This window comes from Coenobita brevimanus, chromosome 54 (genome assembly GCF_032717465.1).
Source record: "Coenobita brevimanus isolate Jiangsu-jjx chromosome 54, ASM3271746v2, whole genome shotgun sequence".
Taxonomy (NCBI): domain Eukaryota; kingdom Metazoa; phylum Arthropoda; class Malacostraca; order Decapoda; family Coenobitidae; genus Coenobita; species Coenobita brevimanus.
In genome coordinates, this window is record NC_137007.1 from 39,845,744 (window position 1) to 39,860,467 (window position 14,724).

General features: G+C 45.8%; 1 protein-coding gene across 1 annotated transcript; it reads right to left on the reverse strand.

The window, feature by feature from the left end:
• Positions 1–1,451: 1,451 nt before the first annotated feature.
• Positions 1,452–14,182, reverse strand: LOC145401116 (uncharacterized). The gene is made up of 2 exons (XM_080273487.1): positions 12,554–14,182; positions 1,452–7,397 (listed from the first exon to the last, which is right to left on the reverse strand). Exons 1-2 carry the CDS (start codon positions 14,180–14,182, stop codon positions 1,452–1,454), a joined length of 7,575 nt encoding a protein of 2,524 aa, XP_080129613.1.
• Between the last annotated feature and the right edge of the window lie 542 nt (positions 14,183–14,724).

Here is a 14,724-nt window from a genome sequence, read left to right on the forward strand (position 1 = left end):
ATTTAACAAGTAGTTGCTCCGACAACACAAGACAGGTAACTGCAAAGGTATGTAATTACTGTTTGGGAAATTTACCTTGAGAAAATAAATAGATATTGCATAGAATTCAGGCAAATTAATTTTGACATTAAATTTTGTGTTAAATTTCATTGAGTAACTTACCAAGCTGGCATAGTTGACGAACGGTGAGCGACATTTTTTTTATTTGCATTTAAAACAAAAACATTTAAATTATGCATTATAATCATGATAACATTATTCAAACTCCCCAAAGCCATTAATTACAAACAACAAACAGCCATTAAAACTTATCCAGACGTTATTTAAAGCCAGTCCAACGGAAATAGTTATCCACAAGTACAGTATTGTGATTTAGTTTAAACCTTGCAATCCGTTGACGATTATATTGATTTTACTCTGGCTGCCTCCGGATGAGTATATTCAATTTTAGAGATAATTTTCGAACTGGAAGAGTTAGATGCAGTTCTCGTTTATCCCTCCATTGCCTTAAATATCCCATAAATTGAATATACTTGTCTGGTGGTGCCAAGAACAAACTAGAATAATACGTCATGGGATATCCAGAGATTATTTAGAATGACGACACAGTGACATAAAAACTACCCCTCTATTCCCACCACACACACACACACACACACCAGAAACTAGTAAAAAAAAAAAAGTTTTTGTTTCGATTCCACAAAACCACACTCAGCACTCACACACTAAGCAGCAACAGCAAAATGCAAGGTTCCTGAGATAAACACTGCTGCTTTATTTTAAAAACATAAAAAAAAGTGTAGGTGCAGGTTACCTATGAGAACAAAAAACAAAGAAAAAAAGTGGTTACAGGAGTACGATGATTTTTTGTCATTCATCAAGAGGAAAAAATACATGGATTTTAAATGATCTTTTAACTAAACTACCAGTTAATAGGAAATCGAGCATCACTCTCCAGATGAAAGTCAGACATATAAAATGGACTTTGAAAGTAGGACAGTAAGACAGTAAGGAAAGAATGGCACAAAAATGAACTCCAAATTATTTAAATATTTCTTTAAGTATCTGCCAAATGACGGAGCTGATGGATGACCTGGAGGTTGCTGGGGGAGACATTGACTTCTTACCCACCAAAATACTAATATGTCCCCCCCCTCCAAAAAAAAAAAAAAAAAAAAAAAAAAAAAAAAACACGTGTGGGCCAAAAATAAAACAGGTTACGCAAAAAGTTATCAATGATCTTAATTAAAAACTATATGCTCCCTGTCAAAATACTGGGTAAAAAAAAATAGTCTGCCTAACTTTATTTTGATTGTGCTGAGTAGAGTTTGTCCTCAGGGAGATGTTAGCAAGAAGAAAGCGTAAAAAGCAGAGGGCATAAAGCCGTGTAACAGAGAGGCAGTGAGTGAAAACATGAAAAGGTGGAAACAAGAGAATCACAGAAAATAAAGTCATCTAGCAAAAGTTGCAAGCATGGACGCAACAGCTAGTATCAGTCCAAAAGCAACAATTAGGTCAACGCCAGCCAGCTGAGTGAGACATGCAAGCAGGTAGCAGGCGGCCAACAGGGACTGGACGCAGCCATTGTCCTGGTTGCTGGCAGTGCACGCACCACCCTCACCTGAGGAACACGGCCGAGGAAGTGACGAGGCAACCCGTCCCTCACTCCCATCCTGCTTTGCATGGCTGGGAGCAGGACGGGAAGGCCTGAGTTGGGCATCGCCTCCCTCAGTATCAGAACTGGCGGCACTGCCACTTTGGCCCCCTGTGGGCACACTGGCACCCCGTGCTCTCTGCTTGTGTCGCCACACCTCTTCTAAGAATGATGGCTGCTCAGCTGGTGAGGGTGGCAGAGAGCTACAGCGGGCAGGAAGTGCAGGTGCCTGCTCAGCTGATCCTGACCTAGCATCTACATGACCAGAAGTATCTACAGTGCTCATGGCCTTGACATTCACAGGATTAGCACGTGCACCAGCAGATATAGCTGAAGAGTCATTAGATAGAATAGCAGTATGAGAAGGAATCTTATGTTCACATGCATTAATATTTGCTTTTGGTGCAGATGTAGGTTCTTTTGTTTGAGTCAGATTAAGATAAGATTTACTTAGAGCACCATCTTCTTCTACCTGTGAGGAGGGAAGCTGGGCATCTCTTTTCTTACTTGGACTATCATGCTCGGAGCCAGATGCCAAGTCTTCCTGCGATTCATTTGCTAACAACAAATCAAAAGCTTTATCAAACATGGCATCTATCGTCCTGGGTGAAGTGGGTACAGAGCGAGCACGTCTACCTCTGCCATGCACGTGCTGCGACACCACAACCATAGATTCTACCCTGTCAGTGTACGTGGTGGCTTGGACAGGAGCAGACTGGGGCTCTGGAGAGCTTGGTCTGACCTCCTGACTTCTACTGGGGTTAATGCTCAAGTAAGAAAGGAAGTTAGTGGAAGAGTTTGTGGTACTAGTGAGAGGAGACAGAGGTTCCCGCACTGGCAGCTCTACAGCACTACGCCTACGGGATTGGACCTCTTTATTACCTTCACTGCTATACGACTCGATGGCCATGGACAACCTGATGGCCTTGGCGATATTGGCTTTGGCACTGTTTTTCTCGTAATTTGCACTACTCTTTTCACTTCGTTCTGGCACAGTGGTCTGGGGCTCGGATACTTTTTCATACATGGGCTCTTTTATTTTCAATTCCTCTTTATCAAAGTTCGTCACCGGTGGCTCTTCGGGAGTTTTAGACGTGGCAAAAGACGTTTCCTCTAGAGATGTGTCATCCTGAGTTTCCATCGTTGAGAGAGTTGATATGAGGGCATCAAGCCTGGCTATGTCGACATGGTCCTGTTGTTGTTGTTGTTGTTGTTGTTGTCGTTGTTGCTGCTGCTGCTGTTGCTGGGATGGTTGCTCAGTCTGGTCTGCCCGGTAGAATGGTTTAGCTTTGTTGTTGAATATAGAATCAAGTGGGCGGTATGGCTTCTTCTCCAGCACAACAGGGGAAGCAGGTGCACTCTGGATTGTTTGTACCTTTACAAGTTTTGGTACAGTGATTGTGGCCATGGTAGCAGCAGACACTGGTGGTGTGGTCAGAGAGGTAACGGTGACGGAGTGAGGGGCACCGCTCACCAGTTCTCTAGGACCGCCTGGTGGCACTCGGGCCTCTCGGATGATTGCTTGGCGGATGTCTGGTTGAGATATGGCCCTTGCTGATGATAGCTCCGTCAGGGTTTCTGTACTTGTGCTAAGGTTGTTTGTACTGAGGTTATCCCACTTTGTGTCAACTAAGTGTGCTCTTTCCAACCAGCTGGGGTTATTGCGGGAACTGATGGGTGATGCAGAGACTGTTGCATCACTATCTGTCGCAGCATCCCTGCCTGAGCCACTTCGACCTGCTCGTCGCACTTCATTTTGGTGCTTCACCTTTCGAGGTGTCTGTTGTTTCACTCCTCTTTCCTTGAGGCTGTTACTGGCTGCAAGGGATGTATGATCTGCTCTACTAGAATGTGCACGATCTGCAGAAGCTGAACGTACTGGTCTGCGTTTATGCAGAGGAGGGTCGTTACTAGCTTCAGACAGCAGCTCATCCAACTCTGATGTGTTGACTTCTTTACCTGACTGATCCTTTCGCAGATTTCTAAATGCCAAATCATCCATTGTTGTGTCAGGTTGTTTTCTGGCGATCATTTTTGGACGGTAGTTCTCTTTTGGAGTGACATGCAAATAGTCATTTGGAGAACCTTGGGTAGTTGGTCCCAGTGGAATTCCAAACGGTGGTTGTGGGTCAATGATTTTGATTGAATTGGCCTGTTTTATATTTCTGTATGAAACATCATCATAAACAATGTCTGGCTGTCCTTCTAACATAGGATCCTTGGGCAGGTCCTTTTCCATATCAGTGGGTGTGACGTGAGCTGGTGACACGAGCAGATAACTACCAGTCATTTGCAGTGTCTTCTGAACGTCAGGTTGATTACGACTACTCTGTTGGCATCGGCGGTAGTGCATGTCATCAGCTCTGACATCTGGGACTCCTGCCCTCCTGCCTGTGCTTGTCTGTTTTCTTTTGTGATCCTGAGCGTTGGAATCAGAATGACTTGGTTCGGTGGAAGAATGATGCTGGTTATCCCACAGTTGTTGGTACTGTACTGGCAGATCACGACGCTCAGCTCTGTCCAACAGGTCTTCACTGTCTAATCTGAGACTGGCATATATCTCTTCCAGCTCTTTTAGTGCCTCCTCGAAGTTTGTACATTTACTTTTCTCGAGCTTTTCTTTTTCTTTATTGAACATTTCTTCAAATTCCTGATGACTTATGTTCTTATCTTTCTTTTGTTCCATCTTTTGCTTCATGATTTCCTGAATCATTTGACGTTTAGTTACTTCACGTCCTGGGGTAGTTATCTGCTTGCTACTTCGAACTGGAGGCTGAGGCTTTGTTCTTGGCATGTTAGATGGAGACTCTTTGTCCCCAGACTCAGACTTTTCCAGCACCATTGACAGTGGTCTGTTCTGAGCAAGTTTCTTCTTCTCTCGTGCAAGACTTCCTTGACTGGAATCAGAGTCATGTGCTTTTGGTACCGGACTTGACACATCACTCTGGCCTGACAGTGAACTGAGAGATTCTGCTTGTTTCAAAGTGATGGGTGTTGGACGGGGCTTTTTGGTTTGAATAGTACCATAGGGTTCCTCATCTTGATGTCTTGCTGGTGATGAGGGTAACCCACCTGACCCACAGCCCTCTGGTTTAGGGCTGTTGGAACGAGAAGAATCACTAACAACTGGCTGAGTCATATTCTGTGTTGTCACTCTGCTCTTGATTTCTTGCTCTTTATTCCTCCATGCAGTGTTTGCTTGCTGAAGTCTTATACTGTTGTCACTCATGTAGGAGGAATAATCAGAGGAAGGTGATGGAGGAACGCTACTAATGGGAACGATTTTTGCATACTGTGGTGACTGATCTGTGTAGTACCGAATCTGGCTTGAGTTTTGCTGGTGTTGGGGAGGTAGTGGTGGTTGATGCTGCTGATGCGCTAATCTATAATATGGACTCTGTTGAACTACAGGTCTTGGTGGCTGGTCTGTGTAACTGTATTGTGTTGCTGGATAACCAGGGGGAGCAGGTCTGGCAGGAGGGACATTATAACTGGATTTAACATTTGCTTGTTGCTGTGCGGATAACTCGAGCTCAGAGAGAGAACGACGTGTTGGTACCATTAGTGTTGGAGCTCCTGGAGGCTGGTTATTGGCACGAGGACCCAAGTAGGCTGGTACAGATCGCACACTCGGACTGGGGCTCGACCCTTTAGTGAAGTTGCTCATACTAGACTGACTGGAGTTTGGACGTTGAACTTCTTGGCTGAGATTTTCAAAGGAATATGACATGGGTCTGCCATCTCCCGGAGACAGGATTCGACTTCTGTCACGAGGAGGAGGAGCTGGAGGCATCATGCCAGATCTGTTTGCTGTCAGTCCAGTGGTTGCTGAAGGTCCTCCAGTATAAGTCCCATTAGTCTGCTGCATTAAGAAGGAATTTCTGTTGATATTACTGTCATATGAGGCACTTCGGTGACCACTAAGACTATTCTGAACAGGAGTTTCAGTGTCTTGGAAACTTCTTCTGGCTGGAGTGGCAGATGGGAGTGCCAGTGAAACCGTTATTGATGTATTGGGAGACTGTGGTTTATTCCTCATGATCACTGCATCACTCTGGTCAGCAGTACTGCATGGTATGTGTCCATCAAACTTGGCCCTCATGTGTGGACTTGCTCCTGGACTTGCTGTTGGTGTCCGCAGTATAACCGATGTTTCATATTCACTGGACTCTTGGTACACGAGTTTGGCAGACCACTTGGGCTTGGTTTTGCTAGGGAGCTGCATTTGTTTCCTTTCCTCGTTAATTTTGTTCCTCTCCGCCTCAAACATTCGCACACGCTGGATCTCCTCAATCCTGGCCTGCACTGCCTCTCGGTTCCGACGATCCTTCTCAGTTTCATTGCGTAATGTCTCCAGTTCGTGGGATTTTCTCCTGAGGAAGCGTTCTGTTCGTGCTGCTCTTGAGCGTCTGTTGAGGGACCCCGTTTTACTGAGACTAGATTCGCTGCCATACATGGAGTGAGACGACACTGATGCTTTTTCATCATCTGAACTGGTGTCCTTGAATTTCTCCCTCAGTCGTTCCACTCTGGCTTTTAGAGCCTCTCGCCTCTCCTTCTTGCTGATTGTGTCTGTGCTGGAACTGCGCATCCCCATCCCGCCTCCAGAGTGGTAACCGAGAGATCCATATGACCCGCCCCCAGCCCATGACCCGAGGCTCACAGGTAAGGAGTCATGCGAGGCTGATACCCCGATCTTGTTGAGCTGGCCAGGCTGAGGCACAGACGTGGGAATCCCCAGGGGTTGTGATTCCTTCCCCAGGCTGCCTGTGCCACTGGGAATGACCCTGACCCTCCTGTAGCTGCCATCACTCAGTATCCTTTCCTGCCCTGCTAAATCTCTGCTGTCCCCACCATTGCCCAGACCTGTCAGCTGGACATGACCTCTACGCAATAGGTCATCTTCATCAGGTGGTGGTGGTGGAGGAGGAGGTAGAGGATCTTTACGTTCTTTCTTCTTGCGTCGCCTTAAGAAGCTCCTCCTTTGAGGTACCTCCTCACTGTCACTGCTGCTGCTGCTGCTACTAGAACTGCTACTCGAACCCTTCTTTTTCCGCCTGAAGATCCCACTCAGTAGTGACCGCTTGTGCTTCTTATCACTGTGATGTGCAGCTGGTTTTTCCGGTGTTGACTCTTTATCACGCTGCTGTGGCCTGTGTACTTGCTGATGCTGAAGCGGTGGTGGCTCTTTGTAGTTCTGAGGCTTAACTAGGTACTGTTGGTATGGTCTCTGCTGTTGCTGCACTTGGGGTAGCTGTTGCAGTCTTTGTTGTTGTGACTGCTGTACTAGCTGAGGGCTCTGTTGCTGAAGTTGCTGAGGGATCTGTTGTTGCACCTGATGAAGCCTTGGTTGTTGAACCTGTTGAATTCTCTGTTGCTGAACTTGCTGGGGCCTCTGTTGTTGTTGCTGTGATTGCTGCTGCATTTGGTGCATTGGTTGGATTTGATGCACTGGTTTCTGTGGCTGAGCAAGCACGGCCGTAACTCTCGGTGCCCTGGGGCTCGTGGGTCCCCGGGGCGGTGTGGCGGGTGCTGCATCGCCGTGGGTGGGCGGCGTGGGGCTCTTGCTGGTGGTGAAGGCCTCGCGGAAGGTGGACGGGTGGTGGCGCGAGTAGTAGCCCGGCAGAGATGATGCCTTGCGAGGGGCGGCGGAGGAGATGCGGGAGGCTACGGGGGCGTGTGACCCGCCATCCTCCATCACACCCCCGCCCACGCCCTTACTCCCGCCACCACTGTGCACGCTCTGAAACAAAAGAGACCTCTGTTAACAACAACAACAACAACAATAATAACAGTAATAATAATAATAATAATAATAATCAGCAATATAATTTAGTACATTTGTAACATGTACAGCACACTTCCTCTATTTTTAAAGTCTCTCCTAATCCTGTTATACTGAAAGCATTCTTAACTCTTTTGTTATGACTACCAACAAGCAGCGTTACTGAAATATGAAGTGGCCTCTTACAGTGTGATAAAGTCAGCAACTGGTATGTAGTAGCAGGTATGATGTAACTTGAGTACAAATCACTTTTAAAATTCCAAAGTTGTACATAATCTCTGCTATTCACTGTAACAAATAAGTCCAGTTCTCCAGCTCCTAGATTGAGACTAAACTATAAAAGTGTACGTATGAACTGCGCATTAACTAAAATAAAGTTGTCGTTATATACCACACAAAGCGAGTTCTGGTCATACTTACTTATAAATATATTCAACTGTAAAATTGCACACACAATACCTAAATGCCTAGAATACAAAACACAAGGGAAGAGAATGTCATCATCATCATCATCATCATCATCATCATCCCAACCCTATTTCCTACTAATACATGGGGTGGGGGGGGGGAGGAATCCAGGAATAGGAACAGGGAAGCAAAAAAAACGAAAAAGTGATGGTAAAGGATAAATCAGTTATTTCTACCAATCCCCGTCGGCAAATTTGGAATGAATGGATCCTATATTCTGCTTATTCATGATACAGGAATCTCGGTACAAAATATTATACACATTGCTTACAGAGAGAGAGAGAGAGAGAGAGAGAGAGAGAGCATGATAAACGTTGCACATATAAACGTTGATGCCTCACCATCTCGCTTAACACGTGGCCACACTTGCTATTCTGAGCAACCTAACCAACCCCTTGGCAACCCACACCCATTGCACCAAGATATACCACCACCACCACCACCCACCTCACCTATCACTTAACCCACCTACCTACATGCACATTCCTGCCACCTAAACCACCTTCACCCTATCCATCACTTCCACACCCACACCGCTACACTCATACTCACCTCCATCACCTGACCTCTAACTTCTAAGCAAACTGTATCCTCGCCATTTCACCACCTAAGCTATTTACAGTCTTTTCCCAATCACTTAAGGCACCTACTACACACACACACACACACACACACACACACACACACACACACACACACACACATACACACACACACATACACACACACACATACACACACACACACACACACCCTTCACGCCACACTCAAAGTTCTCACCACACCAACACCCATCATCACCCTACTCCCTCACACGCTATGGCCTCACCTAGCTACCAACCTCCCTACCACACACCTTTACCACCACACCAACACCCACCATCTTCACCTCTACCACCTCCACCTCTGCAACCACACTGTACAACTACTATATCGATTAACAGCTTCCCTTCTCCCACCATGTCCCTCCACTCATATAAATACATGTAGCATCATCCGATAATCACACTTACCCTTGCTTTCACTGCCAACATCATCCCCATTAACATCTTCACCACACCAACCATCCTCACTACCACACCCATTATCACCCTCATCACCACAGCCACACCCACCATTACCACCACCACTCTCATCACCACGAGTACACCCACTTCCACCACCGCCACCACCACCATCATCACCAAAACCTCACCCACCACCATCCTCACCACCACAACCACACCCACTATCACTCAGCACCACAGCCACACTCACTATCACCCTTGCCACCACCACTACACCCACAACCACCCTCACCACCGCATGCACCCTCACTACCATCCTCACCACAACCGCACCCACCCGTGCCCCACCACACCACACCAAACATATATGCGATGCCAGAGACAGAGAGGTATGCAGAAGTGAAGGTCAGTGACTTGCCTCCTGCATTCTCAGTTCATCTGTTCCGTGATATTCTTGAGGGGCGCTACATCATGCACTTAGACGTTCCACCATACTTAGCCCTTTACCTGTCAACTGAGCAGTGCTAGGGGCTTCCATGTGCTAAATAAATGCGTCCGGTTTCCGCAAGAAGACAGTAATATGGTGGTTGCAAATATAACCGGGTAATCGAAGCAAGACAACAATATAATAAGGCGTAGTAGGAGTAAAGAGTAATCCGCTAGTGGTCATAGCAATAAAATAGTTTGGCAACGACAAAAACAGAATAGACTGGAGATAGCAATTATATATTTACTTGTCAGTATGAATTAAAGAATGTAATATGGTGGTATCAAGCATATAAACGTTCACTCGTGACAGCAGTAAATTCATAAAGTACTGTAGTATTAGGAAAAAAAAATAATCTGCCGGTATTTAGAATATATGGAGGGATTCGACAGAGCTTCTGTAACCCCGACAATACGAAAGTAAGAGAGAGAGAGAGAGAGTGTGTATGTATGTGTGAGTGTATATAGAGATGTGTATCTATGTCTGTCAGTAGTGTTTAGAGAGGCCACGTGCCAGGCTACCCAGACGCAAACTGCAGGCATGGATTAGAACTCTGGCCCATCAGAAACCGTCCACGTCGCTCAGGCCGGTTGAGCAAAGAGCTTGTATGTGATGGGTAACAAAATAAGTGTATTCTGTTTTGAAATCGTATTTATCGTCCTATTTCACTTCTTTTATTTTATTCTGACTGACGCCATATAATACAGAAAAAAAACTCCTTACTCCCATCAGCCTTGAATTTTTTTTTGTCTTGGTTAACATCATCATATTGAGCCTACGAAAGATATCCTCCGACTTAGGTTAATTTATAATGCTGAACATAGCGCACGTTGCCCCGACTCGACTCTCCCTCCTGTACACTGACCATTTCAATCTAGCTTAGCATTTCACAACCATGGATCATGAAACCCTGGAGAGGAAGGAGAGAAGTGGTGAAGAGAGTAAGGGAAGGTGAAAAGGGAAAGAGAATGGTGGTGGAGAGAGTGGGGGAGGTTGGAGAAGAGGGAAAGGGAAGGTAGAGAGGACAGCAAAGGAGGATGGAGAGGATGGGAATAATTGTGGAGAAGATGATGAGGATGGAGATTGTGGCGTCTGACGGAGGTGACCGGGAAGGAGCAAGAGGGAAAGTGATGAGTAGGGTGAGGTAAGGTGATATATAATGCCGAAAGGAGGGAGGATGAAGAAAACAAAGGTGGATGGAGGAGAAGGTGAAGAAAGATACTCTAACACTATTTGCTGTTTTACCTGCTGTATCTTCTTGACCAAACTTCATCTCTTGCCACTAACCATCCCATTTTAAAAAATTGAGGGAAGAGTGAGGAGGGATGGAGAGGAGGGTGACGTGATGGAGATGATTGTGATGGAGGGTGGGGAGGGAAAAAGAAAGGTGGCGAAGAGTGTGGGAGAAGGTAGAGAGAGGGAGGAAGATGGAGGGGAAGGAGAGGGAGGGTGAAGAAGTAGGAGAGGAGTGTTGAAGGAAGTGAGAGAGATGGAGGTGTGTGGTGGAGAAGAGAGTGAGGGAGAGAGGAGGGCAGAGGGTTATTCCTAGCACTTCCCCCACCCTACTCTTGTCTGAGACCCGCCACCCGCTAACATAAAACACCGTTGTAATCCTCCCTACGCCACACACACACACACACACACACACACACACACACACACACACACACACACACACACACACACACACACACACACACACACACACACACACACACACACACACACACACACACACACACACACACACACACCTATTCAAAGCCTTCACAGAATCATAAGTGCCTCTACAAACTACTGAGAAAAAGCTTTAGAAGTCTTCAGTATATTACCCACAGCTGACACACTCATATTAACAGCTTAAAAAAAAAACTACTTCAACCATATAAAGCTAGAACAGACACCTCCATAAATTCAACCCAGATAACTATAAAACTACCACAACCACGCCACCACTCTGTCTCTCCACATAACATGGAACAGAACTATCTCTACAGCCATTCATCCCACTCAGGTCGAGAGCAGCATTTATTCTTTACTTTTAGTTCAGCTTAGGAAAATTTTCTTGTTTTTTTTTCAGATTGCAGGGGTTATGTGTAGAATTCATTTGCCTTTTCGTCATTGGAATTCTTTGCTTAATAAAGCCGCCTGTTAGCATTAAGAATAAAGCAAAATAACGCCCTCCCTCACAACAGAAATATAGACAGGTAGATAGATAGACAGATAGACAGACGAATACATATACACACAGATTCACAGACGGACACTCAAGTACCCGCAGTCCTATCAATGCCTACCCAGTGAGACAGAAATAGCTCAATCCCTGCCTGTTCCCCAACTTCCCCTGCCACTGAGTCTCACCCTCATCCCCTTTCCACTCCGATGTCTTGTATGTCATATCCTTGCTGCTGCCAGACGATTTTATTCAGCTTAGGAAATAACCCTGACACTGGAGGGGTTGATGAGGGTTACGTCCTACCCCTCCAGTCGTGAAAAGTCTCTCCTAACCTGAATAAAAGCCGTCTGGAGTAAGGAAAAGTTAATTTTAAAATACGTCCCCGTTCTGAAGGTGTTAATACGTAATGCATTAATCTAAAGCAGGTTAACTCGTTTGAGAGAGAGAGAGAGAGAGAGAGAGAGAGAGAGAGAGAGAGAAGCAGTAAGCTATATAAATCGCTAAAGACTAGGTGCTATGCAGCAATGCGACCCTTGAAGGACTTGTGCAGCAGTGAATTATATCAGGTATTGAGCGATTTATTACCTTTAACTTAAAAATCTTACCCGGTAGTGACTAGTTGTTAAGTGAACACAATTTTTTTTTTATTACATGATTATAATTTAGCCTTCATTAACCTTTTCCTTACAAACAAGATTATACTCAGCTAAGAAGAGCCGCTTGGTTATGAATGTGATAACAGAGGCGGTTTTAACACCTCCAGGTCGAGAACTCTATCCTAAGCCGAGAAAAAATATCGCCTGGAGAGAGCAAGTATAAGATATAAGACGTCCTGCCATAATGTGTTAACCTTTCACCACGATAAAGGCCCTCTAAGGTGAATAAAACAGCTTAACGTTATCCAGAACCATAAATGAAATATCTGGGACTGAATGGGTTAAAAAGAGGTCAGTTCCTGCTCGCGACCCTCACTTACGTCTTCAAAGCGCTGGAAGGATGTGGGTGCGAGGCGGTTCGGTACGTGTCGCCATGGGGTAGAGGGCGACTTTGGAGAGGCACTGCTTGAGCTGGGAGATAAGGCGAACATCCATTCCGTGTCTCCAAGCAGCTTCCTGGAGGCTCCGGGAGACTCCTTGGTGGATGTTTTGGGAGATTCTTTGGTGGTTTTGGTTGAGGCATCTTCGGTAAAATCGCCTTGTGTCTTAGGATCGGTAGTTTCGCTTACTTTTGGGGGTTGTGTAGAATTGATCAGTTTCTTTGGTTGTCTAGAATCGCTTTGCTTCTTGGGATCCTCGGTAGATGTGGATTCTTTGCCAGTTCGGGGTATTTTAGTTGTATCTGTTGGTCTTTTTTGCGATTCCTTTTGAACGCCATCTTGACCAACCTCACTCGATATCTTAGTTTCCTCAGCTGATTTTTGTTCTTGTTTAGTGTTCCACAGTGCTTTAACTGGGCCTTTGCTGAAACCAAGCCACTCTCTCTTGTAACTAGGAATAGAGCTCTGCGTACCACCAGGGGGCCATGTGCAGCTTCCAGACTTTTGAATTCCAGACGAAAATTGGGCGATGCTAGGTTTCAACTCTTGGCTGGAATCTGGTGACTCGGGGACATTGTTTTGCGATGGAACATGACTAGATGAAACTCGGCTACTTGTGGACGAAAGTTTGCTGCTTGTGCATGAAAATTCGCTATTTTTAGGAACCGGTTCTTGTTCGGAACTGGTTTGATGTTTGGTATTACTAGCAGGGCCGGGAATAGAAACAAACCGTTTTTTTCGACCCCGCGAGGCTAAGTGAGTTGAGCCAGGTGCTGTCTTGCTATCTGACTCTTGAGGGAGGGTAGCTGGCTGGGATTCCGGTGTTGCTGTAGTCTGTTTTCTATCTTGTCTTGTATTTTGTTTCGTATTCTGTTCCCCTTGTTTCGCAAACCGTTTTTCAGCAGCGACAACCCACGGTGGGGATTCCGGCGTTACTGTTTTCTGTTTTGTAGTCTGTTTAGCATCTTGTTCTCCCTGCCCCGTGACTCGTTTCTCAGCAGTGACAATCCACGGTGCTTTAGCGGTTCTGCTCGGCTTCTGTGCTTGCGAGGAAGGGAGTGCTTCTGTCTGGGAAGTCTTGGCAGCAGGGTAATCGTCGGGAGGAGGGGGAGGAGGGGAGGCTCGAGACGTGAGGGTAGGAGACACAAGGGCCAGCCTGTTATCACGCACACTTGAGGTCGCTCCACCCGCCCTCCTAGGCTCTCGGGACCTTGAATTCCTCCCTTGCTCTTCAGTGGAACCTGCTGCTTGTGAGGGGTCATTCTGCCTGCCCCAAAGGCTTTCTAAGTTCCTACGACTATCGGGTAATCGATTGGGCTTGAATCGTACCGGAGACCACGAAGGAGATTTGAGGTTCGATGTTGGACTGTAAGGTGTGGGTGCTAAGAGGTTGTGTATTGGAGACTTGCCGGTGACGCTTGAGGTTGAGAGAGACGTGGCTTTTGAGGTAGGAGTGAGACCGGAGGAGAAGCCCAGTAAGTTGGTCTCCTCGCAGGAAGCACTACGACCTAGCAACTGGTCCCCTCCTGGCTGGTTGTAGCTCAGTGTGATGTGCAACGTCGACACCATCCCTTTCTTTGAGTGCTGCTTTATTTCTGCTTGTGTGAGTGCTTCTCTCCCTGTGTGTCTTATTCGTTTTATCCGTGGTTTCTTCCTTCACTTTCTCTGGCGCTTTACTTTGGTTGCTTTTTTAATTCTGTCTGTTTGTATGCTACTCTCTATCTTGTTTTTCTTTGTGATTTCCTTTCAAATTCTCTGGCTTCTTTCTTTGGTGGTTTCTTTGTTTCTGTTAGTTTCAGTGTTCTGTTATCTTCGTGCTTTTTATGGTTTCCTACTTCACTTCTTTATTATTATCTCTGCGGGTACTTCTATCGATCTTTATACTTTTCCATGTGGTGGTCTTATTCAGAGCCTCTACATCATCCCTTTCTTTGGTTGCTTCTTTATTTCTCTCTGTGTGGGTGTTTCTTTATGTGTAGGGGTTTCTTTATGTGGAACTTTATGCTTTTCTTTGCGTGGCTTGCTACCTCATTCTCTCGGGCTTTTTATTTTTCTGTATGGAGTTATTCTCTTAACTTTCTTCCCTTCTTTTTCTCCCTGTAAGTGTTTCT

Coding starts and splice junctions, on each gene's coding strand:
- LOC145401116 (XM_080273487.1), bottom strand. CDS start 14,182: ATGGTGTCGACGTTGCACATCACACTGAGCTACAACCAGCCAGGAGGG. Junction 7,398..12,553: donor CCTTCCAGCGCTTTGAAGAC/GTAAGTGAGGGT, acceptor CTTTTGTTTCAG/AGCGTGCACAGTGGTGGCGG.